General features: G+C 40.2%; 1 protein-coding gene across 1 annotated transcript; it reads left to right on the top strand.

Moving 5' to 3' along the window:
* Positions 1-9,778: 9,778 nt before the first annotated feature.
* On the top strand, positions 9,779-10,723 carry LOC117555295 (olfactory receptor 6N2-like). Its single transcript, XM_034230145.1, has one exon. It carries the CDS (start codon positions 9,779-9,781, stop codon positions 10,721-10,723), a length of 945 nt encoding a protein of 314 aa, XP_034086036.1.
* The last annotated feature ends 8,396 nt before the right edge of the window (positions 10,724-19,119 follow it).

Raw genomic sequence — 19,119 nt, 5'->3', positions numbered from 1 at the left:
GGGTCAATAATTGATATTACGATTATTTTGACGATTATTCATTGACCATTTATTGAACTTTAAAACAAATAATATTTTACCAATAAACAAGATCAACAAATATGTTGGAGCGCACTTCCAAAACCATATATTATTAATATGATAAATAAAAATAAATTAGACCAAAATAAATTAAATCAAATATGATGCAGTGCACTGTCACAACCTACTGAACACTCCTTAACATATAGCCAACATGTTGGTTCAACATATTCATTATTCCACTCAGTTAAACGTTGAAGGCTGGCCCACCGTCATGGTCCAGAAGTAACAGGAAATAAATGTTGAACTACAATTTAAGACCAAATAAAAATGTTTAGGCCACCATGGCAAATGCTGGTAGGGCTGCTCATGTCATCTCTTAAAGATTGTTTGCAAGAAACACCAGGCTGTTTACATGGTCTGGTTTCAGAGATGAGCGCAGGCAGGTGACGATATTGCCACCTGTACTGAAGACCCTCAGCCACGCCCCGACACATGGGGTGACGCCGGCCAATCACAAAACTTTGATGCGTTCAAGTGCATTATTCTGGCACAGGAAGATTATGTTACAGGACATAAAACAGAATATTGTTGTTCTATTTTTAGACACATCTCGCGATCGACTGGTTGGGCACCCCTGGGCTAGACCATAGGTCTGTTGTGGTGGCAAAGTAGTCAGCTGAAGCCACATCTCTCTCAACTTCCCCACGGCATTTGTCATATAGTGCAGGCAGCGCAGACCTGCTGAAATAATACCGAGACGGCATCGCGTAACGCTTGTCCAACGTGTTGACAAGTTGCTTAAAGCCCTGGTTGCTAACAGTGCTAACTGGGCACATATCTTTAGCGATGTGAAATGTAATGGCACCTGTAATATCTCTGTGTCTCTGCGAGCTCGTCGCGTAGGCCGTTGCTCTGTACAATGCGTCCTGAATCGATGACTGTGATGATGTGGTGGATGAAGTCGAGCGGGCATCTGCTTTTTGTTGTATTACTGCCCGGTCGTATTGCACTTTGTGGTTGTATTTCAGATGATTAAAGAGATTGGTTGTGTTAGCGTGTGGTGCCAACACAACCTGGTAACAAATCCTGCACTGTACTTTATTTTGCTCCACGTCGGACTACTGAAAGCCAAAGTACTTGCAAATAGTGGAAATAGTTTGACCCTTCTTTTTAACGAGTTGCTGCTCTTGTTCTGACATCTTCGCTCGCGCTGAACACTCACAACACATGTCACTCCCACGTGGCCGAGTGGGCTTTTAGGGAGGGGCGAAAGCGCACCCAGCAAAATAATCGTATTTTGTCAATTATGCTGTTTTCATAATCGTCGCAAGCCATAATCGTAATCGCGATTAAAATACGATTAATTGCACAGCCCTATGTTAGAGTATTCGTTGTTCACGCGTCCAGGAGAGAAGCTTAAAACAATGAGACTAATGGAGTCTCTGGCATAAGGGGTACTTTCATTAAATGGCGTGGCAATGAAACAAACAGAAGGAGGTTGGTGGGAGAGAGAGGTTGCAGCTCCCTCTCCCAGTGGCGGCCGTGGAGAAGTGCCTGAGGTCGCGTTGTCCTCCGTCTGTATCGATCCAGCGCTTCTCCTTCAATGGCGGCTGGTGACGTCGTTCTCCCAACTCTTTCTCCAATGTCCGATATCGCACATAACAGAGGATTTAAACGTTGTGTGGTCATTGTATAACTTCCACACGCCTTTTTCTCCTCATACACTCTTTCATGACTTTTTATTTAATGCATTTTAACGGCTGTAATCGTTATTAACGTGAAACCGGAAGTCGTCATTGTTGTCGTCTCTCAATACAGCTGTTCAAAGTAAACTTTAACCGGAACTGTTTTCAGAATAAAATAGTTTTAAAATGACTGTTTAAACTATATTACATCATTAAACATTGATTTTAATTTCTTACAGAAACACAGTCAGGAGACCTTTACAAACGGCCCTGCCCCCTCGCACACAGACGGGAGAGAGATCTCTCTCGTCTGGTTTGGAAAGATCGATAATACATAAGACGTATATTTTTTAAATGTCTCCAGTACCATAACGTCGGAGCTTAACGGTACCACGTTCTTTCCTAATTCCGGCCCGGGGCCCGTTTGATACCGGGGCTCGGTACCCATCCCTACATGGGGAGAGGCGCAGCATATTGCTAAGGACTGAATGCGATGGAGAGTTCTCATTATTCACGGGTCAGAAATGTGCGGGCAGCTGTGCCGCTGGCTGTCGGTATACATACTCTGTGTGTGTGTGTGTGTGTGTGTGTGTGTGTGTGTGTGTGTGTGTGTGTGTGTGTGTGTGTGTGTGTGTGTGTGTGTGTGTGTGTGTGTGTGTGTGTGTGTGTGTGTGTGTGTGTGTGTGTGTGTGTGTGTGTGTGTGTGTGTGTGTGTGTGTGTGTATTTTGAGGGTTGCTAAATGTTTTGTGCGTGTGTGTTTATGTTGACAAGGAGGTTTAATAACTGTGTGCTACACAAAACTTGCAGTCAGTTTCATTTTCATCGCCGTTCGTAGTAGAGTTAGCAGGGTATTTTTATTTTAACTCTCGTCCCAACATTTTTTTTAATCCTCCCCGACCCTATTTTTTTTGGCTCCGGGACGACCTTAAGCTCGAGCCCTGTCTAGATGTCCTTATTTCAAGGTGTTGGAGGTCTAAGTGCCGTTTTGCTTCTCTTTTGTTGGTTTGGCACTTATCCTTTTTGTGTCTATTGATGATCATTATATTTACAGCTTGGGCCGTTCAGAATATGTGCCGCACTAACACTCACTAGAGCACCTAAAGTGGATTATTCAGCCCCTATGAACCCAAGCTGACAATTTCCTTCAGTGTGTTTTGATAAAAAGTATTTTAAAATGACAATAAATAGCACCAAAAAATAGCTTTGACGTTATTTTCTTTACAGATTGACTCTTTAAATTTGCTTTGATTATTGTTTTGTCTTGTTTGCAGGTTTAGCCTCTGGGTGATTACAGCAGCACAATGTAAGGAAGCAAACAGGTCAATGTGTTAATGAGGTCACCTGAGAGCAGCTCGTTAACAGCTCTCATTAAGGCCGGAGCTCGTTAGTCCACAGAGTCCAAGCTGCAGCTCATTAACCACAAACATCATTTCATCATCTGCAGGATGTTTTTACCGCGCTGACCTCTGCCCTGCAGGCTTCTCACTTTATGTGAGTGACATCTCAGTACTTTTGTATGTACGTGTACTGTCTGAGAGCATGAGGGCCAATATGTAGTATGTTAAAATGCACTCTCAGTACTGGATGATGCATCATACCGGTCAAACAGTTGAGAGTAAACGGCAGACACATCTCACTATCAACAGCATCTCGGCTACGACACTGAAGCCACGCAACAAAGTGTGATTGCGGATCTTCTCGTGAACCTAGCACCACACAAAGCTATACATGTGAGGTGGTTTCTATATTCAAATACTGTTAGAAATTAAAATCAATGTCACACAAAGCCTACTGACTTTAACACTACATCTATAGACATCGAGATATTACTATTGCTGAATATTAACCCTCCTGTTGTCTTCGGGTCAAATCTGACCGATTTACTACTTTCATCAATCATAATTTTTTTGTTTTACATTCGAGTGCATTAAGGCTTTATGATATCCTTCACAGTAGACGTTTAAACATATACAATTGCTGATCACCACTTTTCATTGAATTTTGAACTTTTGAACCCATGGTGTTACCGCTCAAAAATGCCGCCATAAAGAAAAGGAACTAGTAACCATCCGGATCAGATAAAACAAACACCAAATAATTAACAAATAAATATCTGTATGGACACAGCAACGTGTACACTGGTGTTATTAGACTTGGCTACAGACTTAGGGCAGCTGTAACTGATTGCAGTTGCTACTGCTAGTGAGATGCTAAGGTTTACTTTATAAATTAGGCAAAGGACAGTTATATTTGCCCCATGCCTTCAGCAGCAGCAGGCCATTCACTTTGATTTGATCCCGTTATAAATGTAATCTTTCGACAATAAAGAAATGCTACATAAACGTTATCTTGCACGTTTTATCGAACCATCTCCGTTTCTAACTTTCAATATATTTTAAAAGAGATCTCTCTCTCACTGCGTGCGGGGGCGGGGCCTCACAGACATGCTGCTGCGCACACAGTTCTGCCGGTAATGAATATTACATTTTGTGAGGAAACTTTTCCACCAATAATTCCAATAAGTATTCCAAAATGTATTTGTAGAGGAAACTTCTGTGTAGCTATGCAGTGGGAGTCACCGACTCAGGAAGGAGACACGGTAGGAGCAGTAGCTTTGATGTCAAACACTGATGGTTTATTTGGAGTTACGGCCGGAGGATTCACATCACAAGTCCAAGAGCCAGAGGTTCTGACTTCACGGTAGAGTTGCCACGTCAATTCTGGAGAGCCTCTCTCTTGCCAGCCCATTTAACTGGTTCCACAGAGAGTCATCAACATGTTTTGATAAGATAGCTTTAGATAGTTTGGGCACACTAAGTTACCAGCTTCCGCCACTTATGGCCTTGGATATGTCATGCCCTGGAGTCCTCAGACAACAGAGAAGGAAGTGTCCCAGTGTACCCACAATACAGACCATCTGTGACCCAGTATTGACCGGTCACAGAATGGGAACAATAACATTATTGGCTGAAACAGCCTGTGTCCTTAAAGGAGGTAAACAGACGTCAAGGTTTGTCCTGTATGTCACATCTTGGCGTCTATGATAATTATTTCCATAACAGTATTCACTTCAGGTTTACGAAAGTAACTGTAATCAGATTCAATCAAATGTAACGCGAGCTGAATACAGTTAGGCTACTTGATTTTTGTATTCTGATTATGTAACACCGTTACATGTATTCCGTTACAACCCAACCCTGTGTACAGATCATCAGTCCTGTGTACAGATCAGTTCGATAAAGTCATGCCTAAACAGCGACATTTTACACGATAAATACGGGTTTAAATAGCAGCTACAGTAAACCTTCTCTTACTCTGGCATCTTGTGGCAACTCCCGTTGAGCAGCGGCAGATGCCTCGGTAAGTTGTGGCATCGGTGGCATATGCCGGAAGTACTTGCCACTGCCTGCAGATGCCACGAAATGCGCTTGCTGTCTCTCTTTATTCACTGGGGTCTCTAACCTGCAAGTTGCTCTTTAAACAAATGTTTATGATTCTTATACGTTTAGTTCAGCAGGATAATCTCCACATATTAATACCTCTTTATGATTTCTAAAGTAAAAAGCTTATTAAATGAGTGGAGTTGTCGTCTTTGTCCAGCACAGTGATTGAGAGAGGGGGTTGAGCTGCCAGTCAGATTATATTAGAGGCCGTAACGAGGACAAAACGGGTATTTCCCCGCGGGACCCGAAGAGCTGTCTCCTGGTGTGTTTTATTCATAATGAGTAATATTGCACAATGACCAAGAAAGACGGATGATTGAAATATAATCAAACGTCTCTGAGGATCATGTCTATCCCGATTAAGTGAAAGATTGGGTTTTCCTGGTTAATTAAATGTGTGCTCTGTCATGAATGTTAATTGGATGTCAGTCACACTGGATGTGCTCATGAAGGGAACAGATGCTAACCAGCGGCCCACAGCGCTGCACGTGTTCCTGCTTTAACACGTTTGGACTCAAAACCAAACCTCATCCAGCAAATAGATGATAATGAGACAATAGATGTTTTGCATCCATTCCCAGACAGGTTGAACCTTTCTATGCGGTGCGTGGTCGAGGATCTCTTTATTCTGACCTTAAGGGCTACGAGGCCCTAAAGACACTGCTCCTGTATCAAATGCACACATTGATGCCACCAAATAACACAATGAAAATAGAAAGAATTACAAACAGAACCGTCTTCCTAATAGTTACATTTAACTGGAATTAATTTACATTAATCATTAATATATACACAAATATTCAACCTTCAAACCACCATTTTAAATCAACATTGCTCTGCACACTTACCAAAGAACAGTTCAAAGCAACTACATGATTAGTGACTTTATCCTTTCCTTCAAAGCCGTGCTTTGTATCGGTCGGGCGGATCAGAACATCTTAATGTGTGTGTGGGAATCTCAGTTCAACCTATATCGACCCTGAATATAGTCTGTGTTAAGAACGAGAAAGGTTTTAACATATAAGTAGCTTTTACTATTTTAAGATGTTTATGTTTTACATTAACTTGACATTGCCTTCTCAGAACCTGCCATTCCAAACAACAACATATTTGTGATTGGCAGATGACCTTTAATGAATATATAATGATCTCCACGGAGGAAGAAGGATAGTGATAAAAGCAGCTTCACAGCTTCATGTTCACTGAGATGCTGTCTCTGTCTGTACGTGCTTCATCATATCTACATTAATGTTATATTAATGTTTCACCAGCTGGATTCAGGTCAGTTTCTCCTCATGTTCACTGAGATGCTGTCTCTGTCTGTACGTGCTTCATCATATCTACATTAATGTTATATTAATGTTTCACCAGCTGGATTCAGGTCAGTTTCTCCTCATGTTCACTGAGATGCTGTCTCTGTCTGTACGTGCTTCATCATATCTACATTAATGTTATATTAATGTTTCACCAGCTGGATTCAGGTCAGTTTCTCCTCATGTTCACTGAGATGCTGCCTCTGTCTGTACGTGCTTCATCATATCTACATTAATGTTATATTAATGTTTCACCAGCTGGATTCAGGTCAGTTTCTCCTCATGTTCACTGAGATGCTGTCTCTGTCTGTACGTGCTTCATCATATCTACATTAATGTTATATTAATGTTTCACCAGCTGGATTCAGGTCAGTTTCTCCTCATGTTCACTGAGATGCTGTCTCTGTCTGTACGTGCTTCATCATATCTACATTAATGTTATATTAATGTTTCACCAGCTGGATTCAGGTCAGTTTCTCCTCATGTTCACTGAGATGCTGCCTCTGTCTGTACGTGCTTCATCATATCTACATTAATGTTATATTAATGTTTCACCAGCTGGATTCAGGTCAGCTTCTCCTCATGTTCACTGAGATGCTGTCTCTGTCTGTACGTGCTTCATCATATCTACATTAATGTTATATTAATGTTTCACCAGCTGGATTCAGGTCAGTTTCTCCTCATGTTCACTGAGATGCTGTCTCTGTCTGTACGTGCTTCATCATATCTACATTAATGTTATATTAATGTTTCACCAGCTGGATTCAGGTCAGTTTCTCCTCATGTTCACTGAGATGCTGCCTCTGTCTGTACGTGCTTCATCATATCTACATTAATGTTATATTAATGTTTCACCAGCTGGATTCAGGTCAGTTTCTCCTCATGTTCACTGAGATGCTGTCTCTGTCTGTACGTGCTTCATCATATCTACATTAATGTTATATTAATGTTTCACCAGCTGGATTCAGGTCAGTTTCTCCTCATGTTCACTGAGATGCTGCCTCTGTCTGTACGTGCTTCATCATATCTACATTAATGTTATATTAATGTTTCACCAGCTGGATTCAGGTCAGTTTCTCCTCATGTTCACTGAGATGCTGTCTCTGTCTGTACGTGCTTCATCATATCTACATTAATGTTATATTAATGTTTCACCAGCTGGATTCAGGTCAGTTTCTCCTCATGTTCACTGAGATGCTGTCTCTGTCTGTACGTGCTTCATCATATCTACATTAATGTTATATTAATGTTTCACCAGCTGGATTCAGGTCAGTTTCTCCTCATGTTCACTGAGATGCTGTCTCTGTCTGTACGTGCTTCATCATATCTACATTAATGTTATATTAATGTTTCACCAGCTGGATTCAGGTCAGTTTCTCCTCATGTTCACTGAGATGCTGTCTCTGTCTGTACGTGCTTCATCATATCTACATTAATGTTATATTAATGTTTCACCAGCTGGATTCAGGTCAGCTTCTCCTCATGTTCACTGAGATCATGTTTCTCTGTTTTCATGATTAATCATATATTAACATTCTTTAAATGAATCTTATAACTATTAATGTTGTGTGTATATATTAACATAAATGTTTAAACAGGTGGATTCAGGTCAGTTTCTCCTCATGTTTCGTGTTCACGGTGATAATCTTTCTGCCTTTTTCTGATTCATTATGAAACTAAATATGTACTTTATATTAATGCTGTATATATTAATGTTATATAAATTGAAGTTAATGTTTAAACAGGTGCATTCAGGTCAGTTTCTTCTCACGTTTCGTGTTCCTTGTGCTAATCTTAGTTTAATATCTCACTTATAAATGTTATTTTGAAGTCATATGTATAAATGTTTCTTACATTATTGTTATATATTCACGTTAATGTTTAAACAGGATTATGTACTTTATATTAATGCTGTATATATTAATGTTATATAAATTGAAGTTAATGTTTAAACAGGTGCATTCAGGTCCGTTTCTCCTCATGTTCACTGAGATTATGTTTCTCTGTTTTCATGATTAATCATATATTAACATTCTTTAAATTAATCTTATAACTATTAATGTTGTGTGTATATATTAACACAATTGTTGAAACAGGTGGAGTCAGGTCTCTTTCTCATGTTTCTCACGTTTCGTGTTCACGTACATTCAATGGTTCACTGTGGTGATGCATAATGTTATGTATTAATATTTTAACAGCTGGATTCAGGTCAGTTTCTCCTCATGTTCACTGAGATGCTGTCTCTGTCTGTACGTGCTTCATCATATCTACATTAATGTTATATTAATGTTTCACCAGCTGGATTCAGGTCAGTTTCTCCTCATGTTTCGTGTTCACGGTGATAATATTTCTGCCTTTCTCTGATTCATTATGAAACTAAATATGTACTTTATATTAATGCTGTATATATTAATGTTATATAAATTGAAGTTAATGTTTAAACAGGTGGATTCAGGTCAGTTTCTTCTCACGTTTCGTGTTCCTTGTGCTAATCTTAGTTTAATATCTCACTTATAAATGTTATTTTGAAGTCATATGTATAAATGTTTCTTACATTATTGTTATATATTCACGTTAATGTTTAAACAGGATTATGTACTTTATATTAATGCTGTATATATTAATGTTATATAAATTGAAGTTAATGTTTAAACAGGTGGATTCAGGTCCGTTTCTCCTCATGTTCACTGAGATTATGTTTCTCTGTGTTCATGATTAATCATATATTAACATTCTTTAAATGAATCTTATAACTATTAATGTTGTGTGTATGTATTAACACAATTGTTGAAACAGGTGGAGTCAGGTCTCTTTCCCATGTTTCTCACGTTTCGTGTTCACGTACATTCAATGGTTCACTGTGGTGATGCATAATGTTATGTATTAATATTTTAACAGGTGGGTTCAGGTCAGTTTCTCCTCATGTTTCGTGTTCCTTGTGATTGTTCTGCTGGTTTATGACTAATTTCACATATTAATGTCATGTTTCTCATGTATCGTGTTCATTGCGATGATGCTTTTGCCTGTTTCTGATTCATGATAGATATTTATCATTGACCTATACATTAATGTTAAAGCAGATATTGTAGTATCTGATTAATTAACTGTGAATTCATATTCTATGAATACACGTTTTAAATATGAATGTTAAATAAATGTGTGTTCTAAATATTCCAGTTTCCTTATTACTACTGTATATGTCAATGTGATATAAACTAATGTTATATCCTTTATTTAGATGTTAACAGGTTGGTTAGCTATGTTGTTGTTGTTGACCTGAGGTCACAGCGTGTTGTTTGTTGGGGTCTCCTCATGACGTCAGCAGGGTTTAACGTGACCTCGTCCCTGACGCTGGTCGGTTTCTCCTCGCTGTCTGGCCACAGCTCGCTCTTATTCTTCGTGTTTTTGTTGCTGTACCTCTTCGTGTTGTTCAGTGACTCTCTGGTGATTTATATCATCTGTTCGCAGCGAGCTCTTCACCGGCCCATGTTTGCCTTCGTGGCATCATTTCTGCTGAACTCTCTCACAGCCAGCACACTGATTTATCCTAAACTTCTGTCTGATCTGTTGCTGTCCGGCGCTGGCTTGGTGCAGGTGTCCCGGACTTTGTGTCTGTGCCAGGGTTTCTTTGTTAACTCTCTTGGTGCATCTAGCTTCATGCTGTTGTCGGCCATGGCCTTTGACCGCTACCTGTCCATCTGCCACCCGATGCACTACGCTGTGCTGGTAACTCCTGCCAAGGTGGTGCTGATGCTGCTTCTCTGCTGGATGCTGCCTGCTATTCTAGGGGGAGTCACAACGCTGCTGGCTAGCCGCTTACCGCTCTGCAGGGCGCAGCTCAACAGGGTCTACTGCGACTTCTACAGCATTGTGAGCCTGAGTTGTGGTGGTGCTGCAGCGCAGCTGAGTGGACTATACAGTGTGCTGTTCACAGTAGTTATTGTCTTCCCGGCCGCCTTCATTCTCTTCTCCTACGCTAGGATCCTCTTCATCTGCCTGCGGCGCTCACGTAGCTTCAGCAACAAAGCTCTACAAACCTGTCTTCCTCACCTGCTCGTCTTCTTTAACTTTACCATCAACATCTGCTTAGATCTGATGCTTCGCCGCCTGCAGAGCAACAGAGAATCTGACTCCACCCTCATCACCTCCATGCTGATTCTAGTACCTACTGTACTGAACCCTGTGGTGTACGGACTGAAGTTAAAGGAGGTGTTCACGCATGTGAAGAGGCTGCTGAGCTGCCGCAGAGACAGCTGATCCCAACACTGTTTGATTGCACCACACAAACATCCATGTAGAGCAGTGTTTCTCAAACCTTTTCATACCAAGGACCACTTAACCACTAAAAAAAACACTCGCGGACCACCTAACTCCACAAATATCAAAAAACGCATCGTTTTTCTAGAACAGATTACAAATCGCCTGAAAATGGTACAAACAAGTGGCAACATGTGTGATGAAGGTGTTGCTCTGGGCTATAACATGCCATCGAAACTTAAGCTCTCTCCATTGCGGAGATATTCCCGTGAGAGTGCGGAAAACTGAAATGAATTTATTTATTTCAAATATGACATTTTACCAATATACTCACGGACCACTAGGGGGCACTCACGGAGCACCAGTGGTCCGCGGACCACATTTTGAGAAGCACTGATGTAGACAGAAGCATTTGTTGCACGTCAGGGGAAACAGTGCGGCCCATATTCAGTTGATGACCACAATCATACCTGAGAGCGGGAAACATTTTCTAGGCCTCCTTCTCGGCTCCACGTCACCATGGGCCATCCCCAAGAGGGTCTCGTCTCCGTCCTCCCCTAGAGGGTCCTGTCAACTTCTATATCTAGTCAAATATGAATAGGTGACATAAAAGAAAAGTACCAAAATGTATGAACAAATACAAAAACTAGAAAATAGAGAATAACAAACAAAATAATAAGAATACCGTCAATACCGTTCTGGTGCATAATATGTTTAAGGTACTAGAAGATTGTTTACTTATGTTATACGTATATTTGAGCTTTGCATTTCTAAGGAAAAGGTTCCCAGAATTCTTCAAACATATTTAGTATTCCAGCGTGTGAGGTGGTCTACTAGGGTTCGTGGTGGTTGTACAGTCTGACCGCTGCAGCAGCCTCACTGAAGGAGCTGTTGTCCAGCAGGGAGACATCTCTTTTTGACCGTTAGAGCCAATAGAATTGAAGGGGAATTTCCACATATACAGCAATGTTACCCAAAAAAAGTGGGGGTTTAGCGCATCCTGTCTCACCCTCTGAAATCTGAAAACGGAAAAGTAGGTTTGTTGCTTATGGATTATCAGAAATCATTTCAAAGAGACACAGACACATTGGATTAACTTCAGCAGCGTTTTGATCATTTTAATGCCATTGAAGACCACTTTTGATCAGACAACAGTGGTAAGACATATTCCCGTTTTTGCGACCTAGCGCCACGTGTTTTGATGTCTGTTTTTGTTAATAAGTTTGCAAGTTCTTATCATGGAGTGATGATATATATACCTATCGATTCTGTGTCTTCTCACGATGCTAATCGATATGTTGGATATACCGTTATGATAAGTAATAAGGGTGTTGTACCGTGTTTTCTGTGCAACCGCAGTTAGCATTTTTCGCTCGTGGCTAATTTAGAGGCTCGGCGTTAGCTTTGTGGTTTTTAAAAAAAAGATCAGTTAGCTGAGTTTCTTCCCGTTACATGGATATGAAACATTCATAGTTTATTACATCTTAAGAAGCCCTCAGATGCTGTTGCTTGCATATGTTGTGGTTTCGGCCCCTTTGGCGGGTCCGCGGGGCTTAATTAATGTTAATGTTGCAGTGGATAAGCCTCACAGTTAAAATGGCCCTTGATGTTATCTGCTCACTGCAAGATGTTGTTTCTTTCTCTGTTGTTGCTGTCAACAAAATAATTTACTCATTCACTCAAAGAACTGGAAAATAAGTGACATACGTTTATATTTAGGATTGGAATGAATGAAACTTAAAATGATGTAAATATATATATTTATCCTTTTTGACTTGTTAGTTATGTTGTGTTCTTGGTTTAATCAAATTGGAAGTTGCGCCAAATGATTTGATGTAATTCAGATGCAATTAGCCGACATAAAAGGCCTGTCATAAAAGTTCTGTCCGGCCGTCTTTTTCACTCAATTCTGCAATAGATAGATCTCGCCTTTCACCGAGGCCGCGGTCGGGGATCTTGGGCTTAAGGCGAGACACGGCAGGCAAAAACATACTTTTTCATGCACTGGTCAATTTTGAGATGTTGTGCTATTTTGATTCCATAACATGTTTTCTTTCAGGCTTTTGGAAGGAAAATGTACAAAATACACATTTAGGTGTTTATTTGACTATAGTTTGTCTATTTGCGTCTGTAGATTTCTCCTAAATTCACCAAAGGGGTCTTAATGTTACGATCTGTCTGTGTTGTGTTTTGTCTTGTTCTGTCTTTGGTTTCCTGTTTTATTTTGAAAAGTGTTCACCTCCTGTCTTGCCTGTTGCTTTCTGTCTGTTTTCCCTCCCTGATTACCCGATTGTGTTCACCTGGTGCCCCTGTGTTTTCTCCTCCCTCCTCACCTGTCTCTTGTTTGTTTGATTAGTCATGTGTGCATTTAGGTTCTGTGTTTTCTGTTAGTCTTTGTTAGTTCCTTGTTGTTGTTTGACTGTGTTCAAAGGGAAGAGTTCTGTTTGTTTCTTTATAGCCTTGAAATAAAGGTGCTTTTTCTGAGAAATCTGCATTTGGGTCCTGCCTGCTTCGCTCATCCCTGACACTTAAACCAAACAACGAAATCTCATTGGCTGGTGTCAATTTCTGACAACGTGATACGTTCAGATGCGTCACGTGGTGTGCTAAAACACTTCCTCGTTTAGCTTTCCCATGGAAATTTAAATCTCAAAATGGCAAAAGAACAGCGATAAAAACGTTCACAGAGAAGACGACAACAATTGTCACTTGCACGAAGCAAGGTTAGACAAAAAACAAATGACCCCGAACAGGAAATGCCTTCACGGAGTGCGTCGATGCGCAAGCTGTCATCCAGAGAACAGGAGGGTTTAGGTAGCGCCTCACTGCAATCTTTTAAGGTCGTTTTCTCAAAATTACATTACATTGCATTTAGCTGGCGCTTTTATCCAAAGCGACTTACAATAAGTGCGTTCGACCAACAAGACACAACCTTGAAGAAAACAGAATCATAAAGTACATCAGGTTTCATAGAGCCAAACATTTCAAGTGCTACTCAACTGGCTTTAGATAAGCCAGCCCTTTATTAGTATAAAAGTGCTTTGTTAGTAATTCTATCGCTCGAAGTGGAGTCGAAAGAGATGAGATTTCAGTCTGCGCCAGAAGGTGTGTAAGCTTTCTGCTGTCCTGATTTCAATGGGGAGCTCATTCCACCATTTAGGAGCCAGGATAGTGTTAGAAATTAAAATCAATGTTTTATGGCATAATTTAGTTTAAACATACCGTAAGTTTAAATGCTGTTTTATACTGAAAAGCCAGAGGTTCCCGCGCACAATGTCTGATGTCAAGCTTTTATTCTGAAAATCCTTCATCTCCGGTTAGCATTTAGCATGTGGCTAATATTCCTTTCCATATAGAGGTGAATTTAGAAGCGAAATGACACGGAGTGTTGCACACCGACACCTACTGATTTCAACACAACAACTATAGACGTCGAGATATTATTATTGCTGAATATTAAATGAAAGTACAGTTTATTTGAATACGTTTTGTTTACAGACGTGGGTAGCATATGACAACATCCGGGACTACCGGAAATGATAACTGTCGTAAAGTATTTCCAGTGATTTTAAAGTATTGAATTACAGCGTTTACAATACAATAAATGAAAAGTGATGAAAGACAATATGAGGAGGAAAGGCGTGTTTAGTTATATATTGAACGTACAATGTCTGAATCCTGTCTTATGCGCAACAACGAACATTGAAGATCGGAGGAGGGAGGACCCCCAGCAGCGCAAACCGGCACACAAGGAGGAGCCATAGGAGGATATTTAAACGGTTGATGTGTGTTCCTCAGCCCTTCCCTTCGCTCTCGAGACGCTGAGGACACAGCTGTTTCCTCTCTCAGAACCATATCTCTGCTTGTAACATTACCGCGCCATTTTAATTAAAGTACCCATTTGAACCTTATTCGAGAGACTCCATTGGTCTCATTTATCCTAAGCTTCTCTCCTGGACGCGAGAATAACGAACAAAGCTAAGGATAGCAAAACCCACGTGTTTCTGCTGATGGGAACTTGGGTCCCCTTCGCAGCGAGGGTGCAGCGAGCTGTTTGGCTGATGCAGAGCGGAGTGCACGTGCTGGGGTGTACGGTTTAACCATGTCCTGGATGTAGGAAGGGCCAGATCCATTCACAGCATGGTAAGCAAGTACCAGTGTCTTGAAGTGGATTCTAGCAGTTACCGGAAGCCAGTGAAGGGAGCGGAGGAGAGGCGTGGTGTGGGAACATTTAGGAAGGTTGAAGACCAGACGAGCCGCTGCATTCTGGATGAGTTGTTTCTCCTATTCTGAGTGAGAAATGTCCACTTCAGTAGCACTTACATACACCAAACCTTCCAGTTATATTCCTATCAATATTCTGAAGGTTTTTACAGAAGGGTTTGTTCATATATCATTCACAGCCTGAATTATACAACATTGTATACCTAAAAACATGGCGAAAATTGATATTTTAGGGCTGTTGACAGAATTTTCTGATTTATGGAATGATAAAAAGAGATATCCAAAATCCCTTCTGTAAAAGCCTTAGATACTAATATGACTACAAAATGAAACTATAATTTTGAACCTGGCTTTATCCAAAGTTCAGATTTGTGTTCCTGAAATGTATTAACATATGTGATTATTTAATGAGATAATGGATAATTTGCATATTTAAACGTGCTATTTCAGAAAACTTGTAATACAAAAAACAATTGCCTTATTGTAAGTAATTAACTGGAGAAATTTCTAGCTGATACCGTTAAAGGGATAGTGGAAATCCGCGAATTTTGGGTTTAATTTATGTATTTTTATTAAAAATAAGCATAATAAACAATTTTTTTTAATTTCATGCGCCTAGTTTCATTTTATTTTCAATTTTACTGCGCCCTCTCAATGAAACAAAATACTTCGGGAATCGTCGGGAATCTTCGGGTGATGACGAGAGCATAGGAAGACGGGCACAAACAATGGCGGACATTCAATAGCATTTGCATGTGAATAGCCGACCTTTATTATGGTGAATAGATGTGTTTTGTATGGCTGTAGTGCGACAGCAAATGCAGAGAATGGCGTATCGACGCATGCGTTTCCAAGAAACCCAGCCATTCGTCGTCAGTGGGTGAAATTTGTTCAGATAACACGGGCAAACTTCACGGAGCCGAAGCTGACGAGTAATTCGGCAGTCGTGTGCTCCCGTCGTTTTAATGACGATTGTTTTGAGATTCCTCGGTCTCTAGCTCAAATTGAAAGTGGAATACATAAGAAGTGAGTATTTTATTATGTTTTCTTGTTGATTTAATGCATCATTAGCCTGTACCATTTTGTACAACGCCATTTATCCGGTACACAGTGTTGAATGTGTACACTACAGTCATCATATAGACATGATAGACTAACAGTACTGTGAGTACAGCCTACACTTGACAGGCAGCCTGGCTAGCCTAGGATTAGGACCCTACTACGTCAAAGACCGATTGGCTCTAGCTGTATATCATGCTAGTATACAATTCATTTCAATTTATTCATGTAATTAATGCCCATAAGGCTGTTACATATACAATAATAAATGTGACAAGATAATTTATGTGAACCTGACCCTGGTATGTTATGAAATGTACCCTACATGCAGTAATCCTCGGGCATAGCCATAGGCCTACAGTACATGCATGCCAACTTTTGCAATATATAATATAGTGCCTAGAGCCTACTCCTAGTTACTGTGCTTTTTTCTGTGGGACCAGTACTACTACTACTACTCAGTCTAACTGTCTAGGGCTTGGATGGTGGCCTTCAAAATGTCATGAGGAGTTCAGCATTAGGCCTGCACCTACAAATGATTACAATCCAAGGCTCAAATCCATGCTGCATTCAACTGTCCAATAATCATGATAATTAATAGCTAACACTTCAAAGTCTAGTCACTAGGAATACTATACCAAATACATGTAGTACCATTCACCATACTCCTTATATTTTTTATTATAGCGCTTTACCAATGACTCTCAAAGCGCTTTACAAATACACATTACACATACAGATCATACATACATACTCCATGTTAACACCATCAACTTTTGTTAAAGTTATGTACACTTATGTACTAGTATATTGTATGATTACTGTAATTCATTGATGTAGGTTTAAATAGTCAATACAATTAATTTAAATTAACAAATATGTTTGCAGGTGTCGACGCCTGAAGAAAGATGCTATACCAACCACCAAAGGAGTTCAAGGTATAGTTTTTTATTTAATTTGAATTTGATAACTTTTGAATACACCCCCTAAAATTAAAACATTGTACCCCCTTTTCTAGTAGATCAATTATTTTACCCCCTTTTTCTAGGGGATCCAGTTATTTTACCCCCTTTTCTATATGAAATGTCCATGTTCACACAGTCTATAGCTTAGAGTTTGCGTGTCTGGAACACGTGGCTGAATTTTCTTTATGAATATAGTTCCTCAAATTACAGGAAAAATGATGTCTCCCAAATAAAATATATGGGGACCTGGGGAAATATATTATATCTCCTCCGTCTCCCTCTGATGGATTAGCCCATACCTACTAATAAATCACGTTTACGTTTCAGGCAGACCAAAAACACTTGTCCACACAAGGGCCAAGTCGATCCAATGCGAGTTGGTGCCATTGCCACCACTCACTCTACTCAGACCGTTTGGGGAAAATACAGTCAAGGAGCACATTGTAGCAGAGGAAACTGAGTTTCCAATGGTCATGGAAGAAGAGAGCGACAGTGACATGACTGGTGAGCCCTCGGCAGGGCCGGACTGGGACAATAAGTCAGTCCGGGAATTATACACCCAGCCAGGCCACTACCAGTTTTCTTTTGTGCAATTTTTCTGGATTTATTTGTCAATATTTACAGCGTTGTTGCCCATAGTGATAGCCCTAAACTTTAAATCTACTACCCCAGAATAAACATATGGACATGGGTTACTATTTAAAATAATGTGCAAATCTATTTAGGAACCTATGTGAACATATTTTAAGTGCAGGTGGACCTCAATCCTCTAGGGGGGTCCGGGGGCATGCTCCCCCGGTAAGATTTTTTTTTTTTTAAATGTTGGACTTAAATGCATCAATCTGGTGCACTTTGAGGGGGAACTAAAGAGACTACACCCATATGAAACAGAACTGTATACATTTAAATAATCATAAAATCATAAGCACATGGCCATAACCAATAACATACCATATCCAATATAAAAAACATTGAAACTTGTTTATTTATTTGTTTTTGGTTCATTTATAGTTGTGAGTGTGTCTGTGCTCCTGAACCAGCCTCTCCTGTCTCCCCCCTCTCCTCCCTGCTCCTCTTTGAGGCAGCAGCAAAGACTAGTTTTAGCTCTCAACAAGTTTTAATAGTTTATCTTACCTTTTTTCACCTAGTTAAAACATTTTTTGTATTATTCATCCATATTTTACTAATCACTCCCCCTCTCAAATGGAAATATGTGTTTCCATAAATGGTGACCAAACCGTTTGAGACCCACAGAGAACTTAGACTAAGTTAACTATCTAAACACTCAGAGAGTCCTTTACCTCACCTGAGCTGAGGTTATCCCGAGCTTGAATGACACACAGACCAATCAAGGGCTTTGATTTATGATCTGTATGACAGTGGCCATGTTATCAGTCTCTCAGTCTGACTGGAGAGGACTCTCCTCCACCTTGTTGACAGCTCATGATATGCGTTAGCGCAGCTAGCTAGCACCAGATGCTAACAACAACAATACACGTAACCGGTGCACGCGCTTTCTCTCTCGCTCTCGCGCCACACATACATACTCTCCCGAGCTTGAATGACACACATAGACCAATCGAGGGCATTAGTATGATCTGTATGAAAGTGGCCACATCATGTAGACAGCCAGTCACCCTCTGTGAGGCAGAGTCAGACCCACATTTGCGCAGCGTTGCGTTCACAATACATACATAAAAAAAAGAATCCTAAGGCCAGCAGGCCACTTAGCAGGCCAGGCCATCGGGAAACCTCCCGGTCCTCCCGATGGCCAGTCCGGGCCTGGCCCTCGGGGAATCAGAGGAATGTCAGAGGAATGTAGGTAAAAATCCCCCGGTAAAAATCCCCCCAATTATTTTTTTCATTGATCATTATTATATTAATAAACTGATTATTATAACATGAATAATTGATGTAATTCTTTTGGTTTTGTTTTGAGTGAAAAAAGAATTTGGATTTTTACCAGTGTTTAACAAATGATATATCTTCAATTCTAAAAGGGGTAAATTAATAATTATTTTTCTCAAAGCAAGGTTACATCTGTGAGTTGGATGTAGAAGTGTCAGAATCAATATAGATGTTTTTATTTTAAAGTAAATTCAGATGGAACATAGTAAAAACATGTAAATTCTAATGTCCACCTACCTA

Source organism: Gymnodraco acuticeps, unplaced genomic scaffold, assembly GCF_902827175.1.
Source record: "Gymnodraco acuticeps unplaced genomic scaffold, fGymAcu1.1, whole genome shotgun sequence".
In the NCBI taxonomy this organism is placed as follows: domain Eukaryota; kingdom Metazoa; phylum Chordata; class Actinopteri; order Perciformes; family Bathydraconidae; genus Gymnodraco; species Gymnodraco acuticeps.
Note: the sequence above shows the minus strand (reverse complement) of the source record. Positions and strands in the feature narration are given on the sequence as shown.